General features: G+C 49.3%; 1 protein-coding gene across 2 annotated transcripts in view; it reads right to left on the bottom strand.

Moving 5' to 3' along the window:
• Positions 1-3,729: 3,729 nt before the first annotated feature.
• Positions 3,730-17,100, bottom strand: part of DESI1 (desumoylating isopeptidase 1) — a 16,585-nt gene continuing 3,214 nt past the window's right edge. Inside the window, exons 2-6 of one of the 2 annotated variants that reach the window (XM_069099425.1) lie at positions 12,219-12,240; positions 11,074-11,143; positions 8,574-8,683; positions 7,986-8,108; positions 3,730-6,072 (exon numbers count right to left, since the gene is read on the bottom strand). In XM_069099425.1, the coding sequence (XP_068955526.1) occupies positions 5,979-6,072; positions 7,986-8,108; positions 8,574-8,683; positions 11,074-11,143; positions 12,219-12,240 (419 nt within the window). In that variant the 3' untranslated portion in view covers positions 3,730-5,978. Of the gene's footprint in view, positions 6,073-6,834; positions 6,913-7,985; positions 8,109-8,573; positions 8,684-11,073; positions 11,144-12,218; positions 12,241-17,100 lie in introns of those variants that run through there. The other variant, XM_069099426.1, reaches the window with a different exon arrangement.

Raw genomic sequence — 17,100 nt, 5'->3', positions numbered from 1 at the left:
AGCATTTGGTGCTCAGTCCCAGATCCTCTGTGGACAGAGGCTGGGGCTTCCTGGAGACTTGGCCATTGCTGGATGAAGGAACCAGAGGCGGCAGAGACTGAAAGGTAGGCAAGCTCCTGCTGGTGGCATCTCTACTGCTGTCTGACCTCTGCAGTGGGGGTGTAGGCTGGGGAGCATCCCTAGGATGGGCCTGGTCACAGGCTGATGGGCTGCTGCAGAGGGCCTGGCCAGCAGTCAGTCAGTCAACAGGAACTCACTAAGTGGTTTCTGTGAGCTGGCACCATCCACAAAGAAAGGCAGAAACAGTCCCTGTCTTCAGAGCTCCCATTCTAGTGGGGGAAATGTAAATACAAGATCCAAACAGATTAGCCTCTGAAGAGGCCCCAGAAGCTGGGGGGCCCAAGGAAAGGTCTTGTGCAGAGGGCAGCATCTGAGCTGAGCCAGGAAGGAGCCTGGGAGGCCGAGGGAAGGCTGGAGGGCATTCTGGGCACAAGGAACGGCCAATGCCCAGGTATAGAGACAGAGCACAGATGGCTGAGCTGGATCAGAGGATGTAGAGAGAAGACATGGAAAGGGTCAGGAGATAGAGAGTCAGGAAGACCTGAGTTTGAGTCTGACCTCAGACACTTGCTCAATGCAATGGCTCCTGAGACTCCTTCCAGGGAATTTCTCCTCTGTCTGAACCCCACCTCTGCTGTCCCTGTTACACACACTCTCCTCTGACCATTTTTGCTTGGAATGGCAGGAGCGGCATGGTGGAAATACCCCTGGGACTGGAGTCAGTGGATGTAGCTTTGAATTCTGTCTTTGCCATGGCACCTTGGGCAAGCCACCTTCCTTCTTTCCACTTTGGCTTCCCATCCCTAAAACAAAGGGGGAAGGCCCAGATGGTTTCCAAGGACTCTTCTGGCTCGTGACACCCCCTCCATGCTTCTGTCCTCACACGGTCATTCACACTGGTTCACTCACCATGGAAGGTCTCCCCCATCATCTCCCTCCACCACCTATCTGTATTCTTCAAGGCCCTTCAAGGCCTTGCTCCCGAGAGGGCTCTTTGCTCCTGGGGCACTTGGCCCAGAGGGCCTGACTTGTCTCATCTGTCTCTTCCTAGAAGAACCCTTCCCCCCACCTAGATTGTAAGCCCCTGAAAGGCAGGGGCCCCGCTCTTAGCTTTATGCTCCCTATCACACCCAACATTGAGCACAGGCAAAGGAGGCCTCTATAAAGTGTTGTTGACGGGACAGGGGTCCAATTCAAGTCACCAAGTACTTGACAAGCCCCTACCATGTATAGGGCCCTGTGCTGGGGACTGGAGTCGGGGGAATGAGGCAAGTTTTCTGCTTTCAAAGGGGGTCTAGTCTAGACAGGCCGGGGGACAGACTAGGTAACCACAATACACAGTACTGCCCATGCTCAGTGTAAGGGAGGGGCAGACAAAGAGATGAGGGACGGCCACCTGAGTCAACAAGGGAAGTGGCAGCATGGGGACTGAGCTTTATAGGGAGATGACATTGTTGTGTTTGTCCTTCCTTCTCAAAGAGGACCCTGACATCAGGGAGATGGTGACATGACTTGTTTGAGGGCCATGCAAGGTCACCAACCGCACTCCCTCCCCCAGAGAGGAGAAAGGACATTCAGGAGGGACAGAAAGGACATCAAGATAGATGGGCAGAAGTATGAAAGTTCCATCAGACTGTAAGCTCCTTGAGGGCTGGGGTTCTCTTGCCTTTTTGTATCCCTAGTGCTCAGCACAGGGTCAGGGCACATAGTAGGCATTTATTAAATGTCTGCTGACTGACTTCACTTTTAAATGTCCCAGCTCTATCCTGGCAATAAAGACACAGGGAGAGATTAGCCGTTCCTGAGGAGTCTTCCTTCCTTAGGGATAATGCTGAGGTCTGAACAATGGAGAGGGGGAGTGAAGGAGCTCTGTCAGATGGCCTCGATCTCATCTGTGAAGGAGGCTAAGTCTGCTGGTAAGGACTGGCAGAGGGAAGCAGAGGTTGTGGCAGGGAAGGCGACCTGGCAAGCTTCACACCTGGGGTCTCTGGGAGTTGGGGGCCCGACTTCAGGCCTTAGCTGTGTGACCTCAGCCTATCCACCTGAAGAATGAGATGATTTCCAAGGTCCCAGGGTGGAGGGCGCTATGGTTCTGTAAACCTCTGCAGACAGTGCCTGGCAGCTGAGCCTCCTCTCCCGAGTATCCCTTAAGTGTTGGCTGCTAGAGCTGTGCTAATGAGGCTGATAGATGTGAAATACACTGCTAGTCCACCTCAAGGGCACAGGCTAAGAGGCAGACTGGAAGGGCACTCCCGGGCATCCCCTTTCTGTGCAATGGATGAACACCAGGATCCTTCTACCCTTCTGCCCCCGCCCCATTTGAGCAGAAAGGACTGGAGAAAGGTCCAGAGATTAGAACATGTCTCACCCCAGGTCAGCAGCCAGTGAGAAAAAGAATCGGCACCAGAACCCAGGACTCCTGCCTCTCCAATGTAGTGCCCAGGCCAGGGTCCCCCCTTCTGTGCCAATACTTTTCCCCAGGTGTGCTCAGTGTTCCCTCCTCCTTATCCCTCTCCCCTCCCCACTTTACTCTGGGGAGCTCCATTAATTTACCCATTCCCTTTCCTTCCCCAGGATGTTCTCTATGGGGTAAAAGACAACACAGAATCTGTGGCGATGGATCCAGGTCACCATCTAGTGGCCATTATGGTCACTGTATCTTGACCTTGCTCTGGAAAGCCAGATGCGGTAGGGTGGTAGCATTTATCCATCCATCGGTCTGTCCGTCCGTGCGTTCATCCATCCTTTTATCATTATACCTTGGTTTTTTTACATTACCAGCATTTCCCCTAGTATTCCCAAGTCATCCCATATATCAAAAGATTTTTTTTTTTTTTAAAAAGGAAGCAAGTCAGCAGATCCAATCTATTCCCTAGTGGTGGCCTCCCCAACCCTGGGGAGGGGCCAGCTGGGCTGAGGCCTGCTCAGCTCTTCTCTGTCCCCTCTACACATGTGGTGTGGCTGGTTCGTGCCAGTTACATGGCTGTCACCCTTGCCTTGTTTCCCTGGTTCTGCCTTGGTACAGAGTGGCTCACTCTTGGGTGGTTCTCTGCTGGCACAGTTGTCCTCCTTTACAGCACTGACATAGCGCTCCATTCCCCTATCATCCACAGGCATCGGTCCCATGTGCTTTGCTACATTTTTGCTGGGTGTGGGGACATTCCAAAGCTGTCTCCCAACCGGCCACCCGGCTTCACAGCTCCAACGCACACATGCTACTGCCTATCTGCCCCCCTAACCAAGACCCATCTTTGGTCATCCTTGACAATTGGGGGAGCTGAGACCTCAGGGTGGGTCTGCTTTGCATTTCTCTCATTATTAACGATTTGGAGCATTCTTTCATATGGTTGTTAAAGATCAAACAGGGTATTTGTAAAGCAATGATTAGCATAAAGCCCGGCACTTAGTCCCAGCTCTATAAATGCTAACCCCCCACCTCCCAAGAAAGGATCTAGTCACAGATCCTTTCTAGTCCAGCTAAAACAACTGAGTCGAGGGAGGGGGAGTGTAATCTAACAGGAACTGAAAGGAGATTAGAAGGCCCCCTCCCTCCCACCTGGCAAATGGGCACTTAAGGGCCAAGCTAAGGCAAGCAAGTGGAGCAGGGCCTTAGGTCCCTACAATGGAAACTGCTGGACGACAGAAATGAAGCAAACGGGACACACAGAGTGAATGGGTGGTGGACCCAAGTTTATTGCATTATAGAAACAGATCAGCTAGCAAACACCTCCATCCCAGATACGGTTACTCACTTGGCTTGCTGGAGGGGAAAAGGGATATGGCAGAGTACAGGCTTCATTTCAGGAAGGGGGTGTGTGCCTAGCCCAAAGGCCCGGCGCACCCCCCTCCAGAGACCTAGTCAGCCTCAGGGGCCACAGGCAAGTCACAGAGGGCACAGTCCTGAGTCTGGGCGGAAGGGAGGCCAGGCCACACAGCGCTGACCAGTGCCTGAGCTTTTGAGAGTTCAATGGTCACTTAGTTATCCATGAAGGTGCACAAAAAGAAGCTGCCACTTGGACAGATGAGACACACGTTTGGCCACCAACAGTGTGGGGATTTGTTTTGCAAATCAATGCTTAACAGTAAAGTGGCTTTCCCCCCTCCCCCCTTTTTCAGTGGAGGAGTAAGAGGGAAAGAACATAAATGCTCAGTTGAAAATAAAATTAAAAACCTTTCTTCAACCAATCCCCACCCCCCAACATAGGCTTCTCCTTCACAAGGCAGTTGCCTGCACCAGCTCCCAAGCTCGAAATTTGCTTTTCTGCCCATTTGCCCTGAGTGCACCCCCAGCCCACCAGGGTGGGGTAGTGACCCCTCCAGTCTCCCTCCTCATGAAGGGCTGAAAGGTGTTCAGTGTTTCCAGGCACTAGGAAGGGGCTGTTACATTGCTGCTTCTGGACGGAACAAGGGTGGAGAGCAATCATGGAGAACAAAAGCAGCCCAGTGGGGAGGTTGTGATCTCATGACTGCCAAGCAGCAGCTGCCACCCTGTGAGAGCCGGACTGGCAGGAGACCACAGCCACAGCCTAGGCCACCTGCTGCGCTCCCACTGGGCCCCAAACCTGAGGCTCCTGGTCTCTTTAGGACCATTTATGCCTGCCCTGCTTCCCAGTACCGGCCTCCCCCAAAAGAATGGAGCTGTTCTTGCTGGACCAGCATATCCTGTGACATCCCAGGCTGTCCCTGAGACACTTCTGGTCACATGCATGACACCTGAGAGTGGCTAGAATCTTAAGAACTGCTTCCCCTTGATGAGCTATGAGAATCCTGTTTGGGCTGGTGGGGGCCACAAACTGGAGATGAGAAGACATCAAGTCACTGCTGCGGCCGAGGCAGCAGGGAGTGTCCCAGGCAGGCAGCCTGGGCTGCAGAACGGCTGGAAGGGATTTGGGGCTTCTCAGCCACTTGCATTTACAACCTGGGAGGGCTCAGAAAGAAGGGAATCCAGGGGGAATCCTTCAGATTTATTCCTACCAGGCAGTCAAAAGGGGGATCCAATATACCCACCCTTTCCCCCTCTCCTGCAGCCAGATTCAGGATGGAAAGAAACCAAAGCATGTCTTCAAAATGCTTTTGGAACAGTGGGAGAATTCCCACCAGACACACAGCACTAAACTCACTGGCCAGCTAGATTCTGCCCTTTTCTCCTCTTTGGATGCTCAGATCAACACAGCCTGAGGTTGGGAAGCACTCTCCCCTCAGCTGTCTAGCTAGGACTGTGTGTGGGGTAGGTTATCAAGGCTGCACGTGATCAGTGAGAGGCAAAGAGCCAGCATTCCCAACTGCCTTGGCCTAGACTAAGCAGGAGTTGCTCTGCATAAATAGGGCCTAACAAGATTTGAGGAGGTGAAGACAATGGCTTTTGGTTCTACATCTCGCTCATGTCCTTCCTTCCTGGGTCTGCTATCCAGTCAGCCCTGACTCCTGCCCCTCTGGCCCAGAGACAACAAAGTCTTCGGGGCTCTCACCTACAACTTCTGGAAGCCTGGGCTGGTCACACCCCTCACCTGCCTCCCCACGGCACCTGGGCAAGGGGCTCTAGCTGGGCAATGTCTCCCTGGGTCTTAAAGCCTGACCTGCCCCCGAGAGGACCCACCTTCTTCTGGTTCAGCAACCTCCCCCTTCTGCAGAGTGGGGGACGCTTAGCAAACAGCGTCAAAAGTGAACTCACAGACAAGACAGCCTTAATAAATTAGTATAATACTGTTAGAAGGGATGGCATTGGTTCTGGTTTTTAGCAGCATTGTCCTACATGCAGCCCGATGATCTCCTTCCCTGGGAAATTTAAAAAGCCGTCCCCTGGTTGTTAGCTCTGATGTAAAATTATAAAATAGAAATCTGGTAGGGTTTGTTTTTTTAAAAAGGAAAAGCCCTGAAGAGTCGACGGTGGCAAGGCGAGGTACTCCCTCCTAGGCCCGTTAGCTCTGGCCATTGGGTCTGCCAAAGGTGTTCCCACCAGGGGGCTGGATCTGGATGGAGTCCAGGAGGGGCCGCAGAGCCTGTCCAAAGGGCCTGTGCGAGAAGATGAGAGAGGAGGGAAGACTTTGGCCACAATGTTCTCTCTTCCAGCAGAGAGGCAGGCACAGCTTACTTTTTTTTTTTTAAGCAATCAGGGTTAAGTAACTTGCTCAAGGTTACATGGCCAGTTATTTTTGTGTGGGGGTGAGTATCTGAGGCAGGAACCAATGTCTCCTGATGCTGGGGCCGGTGCTCTTACTCACTGCACGCCACCTGGCCGCCCCTAAGGCACAGCTTACTTAGTGATGCTGGCCAGCCCCCAGGACTCAGTCACCCTGGACTTGTTCTTGGAAATCCCTCCACTTTCAGGCCCAGGATCCACACACACCTGCCACTCCTCCCTCCTTTACTTCCTTCCCTCCCAGGTGCTCCCTGGGGACTGCCTGGATCTGTGTGGATCAGGCCACACAGGGACTGACCCTGTCAGAAATCCATGCTCTAAGGAGCCCTCCTGGTACTTGGCAATGGCACTTGCTTGGACCCCAGTGACCACAAACTGTGAGTGCCACTTCCTCAAGGACCTACTCTGCTCTCTGAATCCACCTCAAGGAGCTCGACAGTGTCCCTATGATAAAAATGCAGGAGTCAAGGAGCCTTTCAGAGGCAAGCACACCAAGAAGACCCACTTATGCTCCTTAGAATCTCCAAGGACAAGTGCTACTTCTGAAAACTACACTCAGGTGACCAGAGTTGGTTCAGGCAGGGCTGGACGGCCTGGCCCCTCCCCATGCCAACACACACAAGCTGAGAACTCGGCACAGCACCAACTAATTTACTATAGCCCAAATCTTGCCAACAGGGTCCTCCTGGCACCAGAAGACAGGAATGAGCACCCTGGGAAGGAAAAAACACCTGCATTAACCCCACCTGGGCTTCCCTGAGCATGGCTTGAAGTTAGGGGCTCTACCTGCCCCATCCCCCAGGTCACCTGGGGAAAAGCCAACAGGCCCTTGAGGTGATTCTGAGGCCCGGAGGGCTAGGAGTGCCTGGGCACTGTCCTGACACTCACGCCCTTGCCCTCGGTCCTCTTCTGCTCTGTCCTTGGCTCTTACATCTATCTCCCAAGCACTGTCTCTGCTGGACCTGACACCTGAGAGGAAGCTCCTCCAAGGGGCATGTTATGGACATTTGAGCCATCACTGTATTCCTGGGAAGGAGCATGTTCTCTGAACTGATCAAGGGCCCCGTGGGCCGCCCTTCTGGTTCCAAGCTTCTATCCTCTACCCTCCACAGAAATAGCAATCCCTGGACTGGAAAGTGGGACCAGGGGACGTCCTAGAAGCAACCACACTGGGGTGCTGGAGAAAGAACACTGGCTCCAACCAGATGCTCAAGGCCTGCACTGTTCATTACCAAGTTCCATCAGCTCTCACGGCCCTCCAGCATTCTCATATGTACCAATGGGGACAATCCTAGCTCTTCCTGCCTCACCAGCTGGTTGTGAGGAAAGCCCCTGAGGAACGGGAGCTGTGGCTAGGTCAGGATCAAGGCAGGAGCTCTAGGACAAAGCATCCTGGCCTCCATCACATACTGCTGACCACCAGAGAAGGAACAGGAGGAAGCTCTGAGGGATGTGGAGGGCGCCAAGAGGTCCTAAACCAGTTAATTCTACTCCCATGAATCTCCCTAGGTTCTTCAAATCATGGCCCTCCCAAGAACCCACCAGAATCGTGTCCTCAGCCCAGGCAGAGCGCAGCCCCCTCAGACCAGCCAGAGGCAGCATTTTTGGACTGAGTGTCCAATGGGCAGAGGCCCAGGGAGGATCATGCCAGTGTTCACACAGAGACTCCAAATGATATTGAGTATGTCCTGCTCAGGCTCTCAGCCTCTGCTTCCCCAGCCCCGTCCCATCCTCGTCAGGGCAAGGTGGGCCCTGGATGGCAGGCAAGGAGATGCCCAATACTCACGTGGAGAGGACTTCAGACGGCAGGTCCGTGATGTAAGAGGGAATCTTCTTTCCAGTCAGGAACTGGGCCACTTCATTGCTGAATGTGTTACAATTGTGCTCAAAGAGATTGTAGGCCTCACCTCTGTCCATGGAAAGGGGAAGGACCCATGAGCACCCCCAAAATGGATGACTCTCTAAGAGTCAGCAAGGGCAGGCTTTCCTAGCCTCCTCGGGCCCTACAAAGGGCCACACACCTGCTGTGCAACCAGAGAGAGGGGCCTGGGAATCCCACTGAAGACACCTGGGGCCATGTGGGCCTCAGTGCCCCTCTATGACATGGGGAGGAGGACATCTGCAGGACCTATTTATTTCCCAGGTCTATGAGGATCAAAGCAGAAAGTGCAGAGAGAGCAGATGGGCCTCAAACTGTTTCAAGGTTGAGAGAATCTTGGAAACTACAATGTGAGGACGTGGCAGGTGTGCTGCCCCTGGCCCAGCTTAGCCAGCGGGTCTGTAAAGCCTCTTGAGTCAGCATCTCCACAATGCCCTCCTCCCACCCCACCTGACCCAGACTCTTCTCCAGGGCTCAGGGCTGCCTGTGACTCACCGGAACAGGGACTCCCCCAGGGAGGACAGGTATTCCAGGAAGATTTCTTCGGTAACTTCGGTGCTCCCTACTTCTACTACTGAATCAGGGGGCCCAAGCAGTGTCCCTCCCTGCAAGGGCAAGCCAACAGTATTAGGCCAATCACCAACCCCTGAGAATTTCCCTAGAACTTTCGAAAAGGGACAACCATAAGATCCTCCATTTAGAGCTTGAGGGACCTTCAAGGTCACCAAGTCCTTTCACAAAGGTGGACCCAGGGCACCCAGAGGGGAAGTGATACGTGAGGTAGAAAGGAGCAGAGCTGTGATCGGAACTCAGGGTGGTGCTCCAAAAGGGCCAGAAACATAAAGCAAAGGCAAGCAACAGTCCTTCTTAGCCTTCAAACTCTCCCAGACAGGTCACAGCTAGAGATGTTGATGGTCCTCCAATTAAATACCCTGAGCAGCCCAAATACCACTTTCCCGTGCCCATTTCCCAGCCTCCTGTCTCTCCTTTTGCTAGCTGGAAGGTCTTTTTTCTTTCTTTAAATTTTCTTTTTTTTAAATTGCAAAATTAGATGAACATTTGAGAAGATAAAAAACTAAAAAGCCTGTCTATGAAACCGAGCATGTCTGCTGAGTAGAACTTACATGGACATTAAACAACATGACAGTAACAAAGCCTCTCTGTTGTGTCTGCATCCCATTCTGAACTCATCTCTGCTCTCCTCCCATATGGGGAGTTTCCAAATCTTTCATTTGTCACCTTTTTTTTTGCATGATTATTCCCCGCCCTCAAGAAGCTCAAACCAATGTGTTGGCTACACCTGAAAGGCACATCTCCTTCTGTACCTCCAGGACAGCTATCGCTGCCATGGAGTACAGTACAGTTGGGCTTCTAAAGCTGGGACTGGTCACAGCCCTGGCTAGAGTTCTGAAGCGTCTTCATTTACATTACTTTGGGCACTGGCAAAATCCATCTCTTGGTTCTGCTTATTTAACCTGGCATAAATCACACAGACATCCATCAGCACATTTCCCTGAATCCATCAGGCATCATTTTTTACAGCACGTAATAACATCTCATTTTGTTCAGCCCCTGCAGAGGTGAAGAGACCTCACTGTGTTTCCAGTTTTGGGATACAACAAATCCTACCATTAACAACCCTGGGCCTTTCTGTGTGACCTCACCTGCCACCATAGCCACCCCCCACACCAGCAGCAGGACTTTGGGGGTACAGGCTTTCCAAGACGAGTGGCCCTTTCTCAGCCCCCTCCACATGCATCAGGGCCCTGTCTTCCCTCCAACAGCTGTGTGGCTTTTCACAGGGTATGACTCATAGCAGGGGGCTGCTGGTGACTTGATTCTTCTTATTGCCTATGGTGGTCAATAGCTTGCATTCCTATCAGGGAACAGTTTTTGTTTTGCTGTTGGTAATGATTTCCTCCACATCTTTTCCTTGACTTTCGTATCTTAAGATATCAAGCCTTTAGCACAATAATTTGCTTCAAGGATCTTTCCCCTTGTTTTACTTCTAGCTGCCTGGATTATACTTGGTTGGAAGTTTTGGAATTTTATGTAATCCAAACCATCCACCTGATCTTTCCTGATCATCTCTATTCCTGGTTTAGTTATGAATCTTTCCTGCCCATAGTTGTGAAAAGTCTTTTCTTTTCTTTCCCTGTAATCTCTCTATTAACTGTAGCTCATGTATTCATTGGGAGCTTATGGCAGTATATATTGTGAAGGTCTGAACCTGATTTCCACTAGCCTGCTTTCTAATCCAGGCTGCTTCTCCAGGGAATTGTGAGGTAGATGTGTATAGTCACATGGTCCCTGACTCTGATTCAGAAACGGAGGGTTCAGGACACCAGAAGGGGTTTCATTTAACAGTCCATTTCTCTAGTCATACCCAAGACAAACTATGCTATTTCTTCCTCTGGAAATTCAAAAAGCAAAAACCTGGTAAGATAAAATATTTTTATGGACAATCAAGTTATTATTATAATTTTTTATTTGGAAGTTTGGGCCAATGGTTGGTTTTGAAGTGTTGACTGACCCTGGAGCACTATATGGTCAAATCTTAGGCACAAGGATCCCTCTGATTAGCCAGAGAGCCAAGGGAAGAAACAATCAAAAGGGACCTGGCAACAAAACAGCCCCAGTGGAGCCACAGTCTCACTGATGAGGATGCTCCACCCCCAGCCACCTCCTCTACAGGGCAGGCAGACCTTTTTGCTCCATATGATTCTTGTCCATATCTCTATAAATCCTCTAGAACAGATCTATCCAATAATTGGCCCTCACTCACAGCTTTAGCAGACTGGCAAGAATACCCCTAAGAGATGATAAATTTGGTATGGGACAGTATAGCATAGAAGAAAGTCTCAGAAATGTAGCTTTTAAAGCATTCATATGGCATTCAGTAGAAAGCTAATGAGTAACCCAATCCATTCTCCTGTAGGAATCATAGTGGGATCAGAAGCAGCAAAGGAAAGGGTCCCAGATGGGAGGCACTTACAGGTGGACAGCTGGAAATGCCTCCACTGCCGAAGAAGAATTCATCCTTGTGAACAACTATGGAGGTATGCCTGCCATGGAGAGGAAAGCAAGGGTAAGTAGGAAACTGACATTCAAAAGAGACTGGAGATAAACACATAGGTTTTCAGGAGGTACCTATACCTGGATAGAAACATTTCTGTTAAGATTCACAAAAGGTGGCACATGTAGGCACCTCACTGGCAGGGGAAAAATGGGGACAGGGGATTGTTCCTCAGATTGTTTCCAGGCCTTTTTCTGGAATGAAAGCCTGAAAAGCACACTGCAATCTCAATGGCTAACAAAACCCAACCAACAATCTAAGCCTACCTCACCCTAAAATGGTGGGTGGTGAGGGTGGTAGGGTGGGGAGAGTAGGATTGGGAGACTGACTTGGGAAACCCTTCAATGAGATGCTTGGGCTTCCCAAGGACATTTCAAAAATATGACTCTGCATGGTATAGGGGATTCCTAAAGGCCTTTTCCAATTTCCTTCACAGCCATCTTGGGTCAGTTTTGAAAAAGGAGGGCCAAACAAGCCTGAATATGGATCAATTCCATGGAAAAGTGCCCAGGTTCCAGTTATTGGCAAAATAATAATGGTCAACATAATATTTAACCCAAGCTTAAGTGGCCTCACTTGCTCATTTCCCTGGAGCGCCCAGCCCAGCTCAGGGCATTTGGCAGAGAGGGATACTTCAAGAGCATGAGGTCTAAAACAGAGATAAGAGGTCTGAATGGTTGGTAGGTATGGCTGCCATCGGGCACCTGTGGCCACCAATTCACCTCCAACCTTCTAAACTCAATTCATAGAACACCAGGGCTGGATGTGACCATAAAGATAAAGAGAACTGAGGCCCAGAGAAGTCACAAAGCCAGCAAAGGAAAGAAACAAGACCAGAATTCAGGGCTTCTGATGCCAGGCCAAAGTCCTCCCATTATACTACAATGCTTCTTGGAATGGAGTCAATTCTTACAGCTTCAAAGTTTTTAAAAAATGGGAAGTGGGTCTATATGTCAAACTAGAAGCTAAAAACTGGGGACCACAGCAGATTCCACTGCCTGGTGGCACTTGTGTGTTCCATAAACCAATCAACCCAGTCAAGACTGAAAAGTTCAACAACTTACCAGATGCCTTCCAGCTGTTTCCCTGTGAAAAGAAGATATGAAATTTAACTATTTGAGAGTGGGCTACATGAATTTATTAATAACTACCAACAAAAACAAATAACCTAATAACTGCAAAAAGAATGAGAACTAAAATCATCCCCCAAATCCTTGTTGTATTATACCAAATTGTCATCACAGTAGCAAAGAAGTGTCTTCCTGCCCCAGAACCCTGAATGGACAAAGCTCAAACGCCTTTAGCTTGGCTTTACCAAATACAGGTATGGTTTTGGTCATCTGGCAATGAGTTACTTCATATTAAGACTTCCCATTCTTTTACATTAATATTCAATACTTTTTCAGACTCCATTTTTAGACTTAGGCTGGATGCTTTTTATGCAATTACAAATATGGCCACTACAACATTCTTATTACAGATAGGTCCTTTCCTCCTTCTTTGCATGGTATTTTTATAATAAAAGTCCTAAGCGAGAGAATCTCTGGGCCAAAAAGTTTGACCAGCTCTGTAACAATTAACAGATATTGTCAATATGGCTCTCCCTTTTAGAGTTCCAACAACAAATGGAGGGCTTACTCCCCCTCCCAACTCCAGTTATTAAATCTTGCCACATGGTTCCTATTTGCTAAGAGCTTTTGCTAGAGCCCAGATTCTTTTTACAAAATTCCAAGATAGCCTGGCTAATAAAACTCACCAGGATATATTCCAAGTCTATAAAAAGGTTTAAAGTTCTTTAAAGTTTTAAATTCTTGGCCCACGATATGAATGGGGAATTCTAGTACAAATAGTGGGGGGAAGGTGATCATGGGCCACAACAAAGAACTTTCTAGACAACAATGCTGACTCAACGCACTGACACAGATGTACCCCAATTTTAAGGAGGTTTGTTCTGCCCTGTGCCTTTTTGTTCATCTCTGCATCACCTCCAGAGTCACACCTAATGTACCTACCCCCTCTTATAGGAAAAGGGGAAATCTTCCTCCTTCCAGACAAGGGCCAGGAGCAGGGATGGGGAATCTGGGGCCTCAAGGCCACATGTGGCCCCCTAGGTTCTCAAGTGTGGCCCTTTGACTGAATCCAAACTCCACAGAACAAATCCCTTTAATAAAAGGTTCTGTTCTGTAAAACTTGGACTCAAGTCAAAAGGCTGCACCTGAGGTCACATGTGGCCTTGAGGAGGCAGGTTCCCCACCCCGGGAGGCTTCCAGAAAATGGCAGAGAACCTTGAAAGATCTCATTCACATGGTACTAAGGATATTTGCCTTCCAAGGTGAACTGTGAAATCAAAGATGGAAACCTTTGTTACTTTTTTTAATGTTTTTACTTATCTGAATTAAAAAAAAATTACTCTCCCCCTCAGTGACTTAACCTGCTGACCTCTAATTATCGTACATTATGGTCCCTTTGGGAAAAGGGCTAAATGCCCTCCCCAAATGCCTAAAGTAATGGAGGGAAACAGGACAAATGCAGAATTTAGAACTTAGGAGAAAGAAAAGAAACAAACTTAAACAATTTCACTAAAGGGGCTCTAGCACATTTCCATTTCATCCTTGTGCTGTTAAAACCAGATGTAGGGGCTATGCTGAATTGAAGTGCACAAAGTAATAAAGGCCTGAGGTGATGGTGAAAACCCAAAGATAAGACCGGAATGGGGCCTGCTCCTCTGCATTCTAATTCTACTGAGAAGTGTGTGCAGGAGGAGAAGGTGTGGCAAAGGCACCAGAGATGGCATGAGCTGAGTCTGAGAAGAGAAGGATTCCAATGGGAAGAGATGAGAAAGAGTCCCAGGGATGGAGTATTTATTACTCATGGAGATACATGGAGCAGCAGAGATGGTTCATCCATTGGAGGGAACAGCAAGACCATGGACAGCCTTGTCCAGGTGGAATGTCAAGTCGGTGACGGGGAGCGATGGGAAATAAGGTTGGAAAGGCAGACGAGAGGCAGGCTGCAGAAGGCTTTATGTGATGAGGGGAAGAAGAGTCTGGATTTTGTCCTTGAAGCAAGAGGTTTTCTAACAGGGAAACAATAGATAAGTCAGTCACACCTACCCTTTAGGAAGATAAATTTGGAAGCTCTGAGAGATGGGGAGGGAGAGTGGGAAGGAGTGATGAGAAACAAGGAGACCAACCAGGGAAAGGCAGAGCAGGCCTGCGTGAAGGGGGTAGATCTTTGTGACTGAAGGGGGTGGGGATGATATGAACTTCATAGGACTTGCTAACCAATTCCTTTATAGAGAGTGAGGGGGAGTGAAGAATGACTCTCAAGTTAGGAATGTGGGTGGGTGAGATGCTGGCACCCTCAAAAGGAAAACAGAAGTTTTGACACAAGACAGCAGAAAGGCAGATGTGCTGCAGAAAAGGAGAATTTATCCTTCCCAATTCCAGAGGCGACTCTGAGAGGAGATGAGCTCAAGCCACCCCAGGCCCAAGGGACTGCTGCTGGCCTCTGGATCACAGAAGTAGCTTCCTGGCCAGAAGGCCCTGAATGACCCAGGAAGCCCATCCAGCAAGTAGCTACTATTTCCTAGATTCAAGGTCCTTCTTTCTCCCCAAGGCCACTCATTTAAGCCATTTCTGCCTCCTTTCCCCTCATCCATGCAATGTCTGCTTTCCAATGACCACCCAAAGTATCCTCCCTGTCACATGGAAAGTCATGGCTGCCAATGATGGCACCAGTGAAGAAATGGGTGAGGACTGGGTATTAGCTCAGAATGCCATGAGATGCTCAGAAGCAGAGAACAAGTTTATAGAATAGATTATCGACAGCCAACTGAGACAGACCATCATGAGGATGGTCAAGAAGGAAACAGGAAGAAGGACTGACGTGAAAATAAGAAAAGATGTGGAAAAGCTTCTCTGACTGCCGCCATGATGGCAGAGCTGCTCCATTTGGATTCAGGCCAGGCATGAAGAGGTAGAAATGAAGGCACAAAAGAACCAAAATGGAGGCAGCTACCAAACCAGGCCATCCACACCCCAGGAGCATCACGCTGGAGGTGAGAGGCACTGAATTCTCAGGGCGTCTCAGAGCAGGTTTGTTAGAACAGTGGCCAAAGGGCTCAAGCTGTGGCATCACAGTGGAGAGACTGCTGGGCACTTACTGAGAGGTACATGATGGGTCTGGAGTGGCTTCAACTCTCCAGCAACGAAGAGCTGTAAATGGCCAAGAGGCTGTGTTGTGACACAAGCCCCATGTAACTGGAGGCAGCCCAGGGAATCCCCCTGGGGGAGCCCCTGCAGACCTCGATCCCAAATTCTGAAGTGAACCAGGGATAACAGCACCTTCCTTATTGATATTATGTGGGGACAACACAAGGAAGACCAGGGAGATAAGGATGGCCTTTAGGTAGCTTCAGAAGAAACCAGAAGGGAGCTGCTTTTAATGACCCAGCTGCTAATGCCAAGCTGGCCTGGCAGGCACATGTCAGATGCTGCTTCATTCTTTTCTGTTCCCGAAGACACAAGGACAGGTGCTTCTCCTGCTCCAGAGGTTTCCCAGCACCAAAGTTTTCATCTAAAACAAAGCTTCCTTTCACTCCGGGTGAGGGGGAAGGGCTGTATTCACATCCATTTCCATAACTTGGAAAAGCCTGTGGCACTTGACTGAAGCCTGATATGAAGGAGGCCTTTGGCCCGCTTAGGCCAATGAGGTTCTACCCTAGCTCACCTCTCAGCCCCTCCTTGCTATCCAATCCTGCCAATCACCTGTCTCATCGATGTAGGCCAGGGGTCACAAGGAGGTCTGAGAAAACCTGGGAATGGATCAGGACTCAAAACACAAAGTGCTCTAGTGTTCAAAGGCCATAGCATCATCATTAGCGTAATTTAGAGGGAAAACAAAAATCCTCAGGATCAAAATGACAAAACTCTTTCCAGATGTATACTTTTTTGTCCATACTACCATTTGCTTTCTATTTTTTCCTGGTCAACTTTTATAAGAAGCAGTGGTGAGAGAAGAGCAGGATCAGGGGCTCTAAGGCCTGATGCCCACCAGCGAGCTAGTGACGCAGGACGGTGTCGGCTTCTGTGGACAGGAGAAACTGACTGGCCAGTCAAGCCTGCTAGTTACCGCTTCCCCATTCCTTCCCCAATGTAATGTTTGCTTTATGCAACTGAACCTGGAAAATCAGCCACAGCAAAAAGCTTTCAATATTCAGTCCCAGGCCAGCCACCAAGGCAATTCCTGCAGGGGATGAGTGTGGGGCCTTGTTCCTAAAGGTGGTTGTGAAATGGGGATGTGGTAAAAGGAAGCAATTCCTCAGCAGGAGCAGTGGCCAGATCAGTTTTGGGCATGAAGTCCAAATGGCATCTTTGGGCATATTTGAATTCCATCTCTTAGACCAGAGGTGGGGAACCTTTGGCCTTGAGGCCACACGGAGTCCTCTAGGTCCTCAAATGAAGCACTTTGACTGAATCCAAACTTCATATTTGCTCCTCACCCCTGCGTCCTTGACTAACTGACCTTGAACAAGTTACTCAGTTGAGTCTCTGGGCCTCAGTTTTCACATCTGTAATGGCCTCTTAAGGTCCCCTTCTAGCTTATATTTTCCCCCAAAGTGCTTTATGCCACTTGCCACTTTAAAAACTCTAAAAGACAAAGAGTTTTCCAGCAAAGGAATGGATTTTTGGTATTAAATAATCCATTGGTAATGTCTTTCTTATAGTGCCTGAGGGGATTACATGTTAAATCAGAATTGTTACAGTGTCTGCCAATACTTTTTTTTTTATTAAGTTATGCCTTGCAGCAAAGCAACCAGGAAATGGGGATGTATTAATGTTATCTCCATTTTACAGATAAAGAAACTGCATTACATGTATAACCTCTATCAGGTGGCTTACTGTCTTGGAGAGGAGGAAGGGGAGAGATGGAAGAACAGAATTT

Source organism: Petaurus breviceps, unplaced genomic scaffold (genome assembly GCF_028583685.1).
Source record: "Petaurus breviceps papuanus isolate PSGF00001 unplaced genomic scaffold, PetGlider_PUasm1.0 379, whole genome shotgun sequence".
Classification (NCBI taxonomy): domain Eukaryota; kingdom Metazoa; phylum Chordata; class Mammalia; order Diprotodontia; family Petauridae; genus Petaurus; species Petaurus breviceps.
Note: the sequence above shows the minus strand (reverse complement) of the source record. Positions and strands in the feature narration are given on the sequence as shown.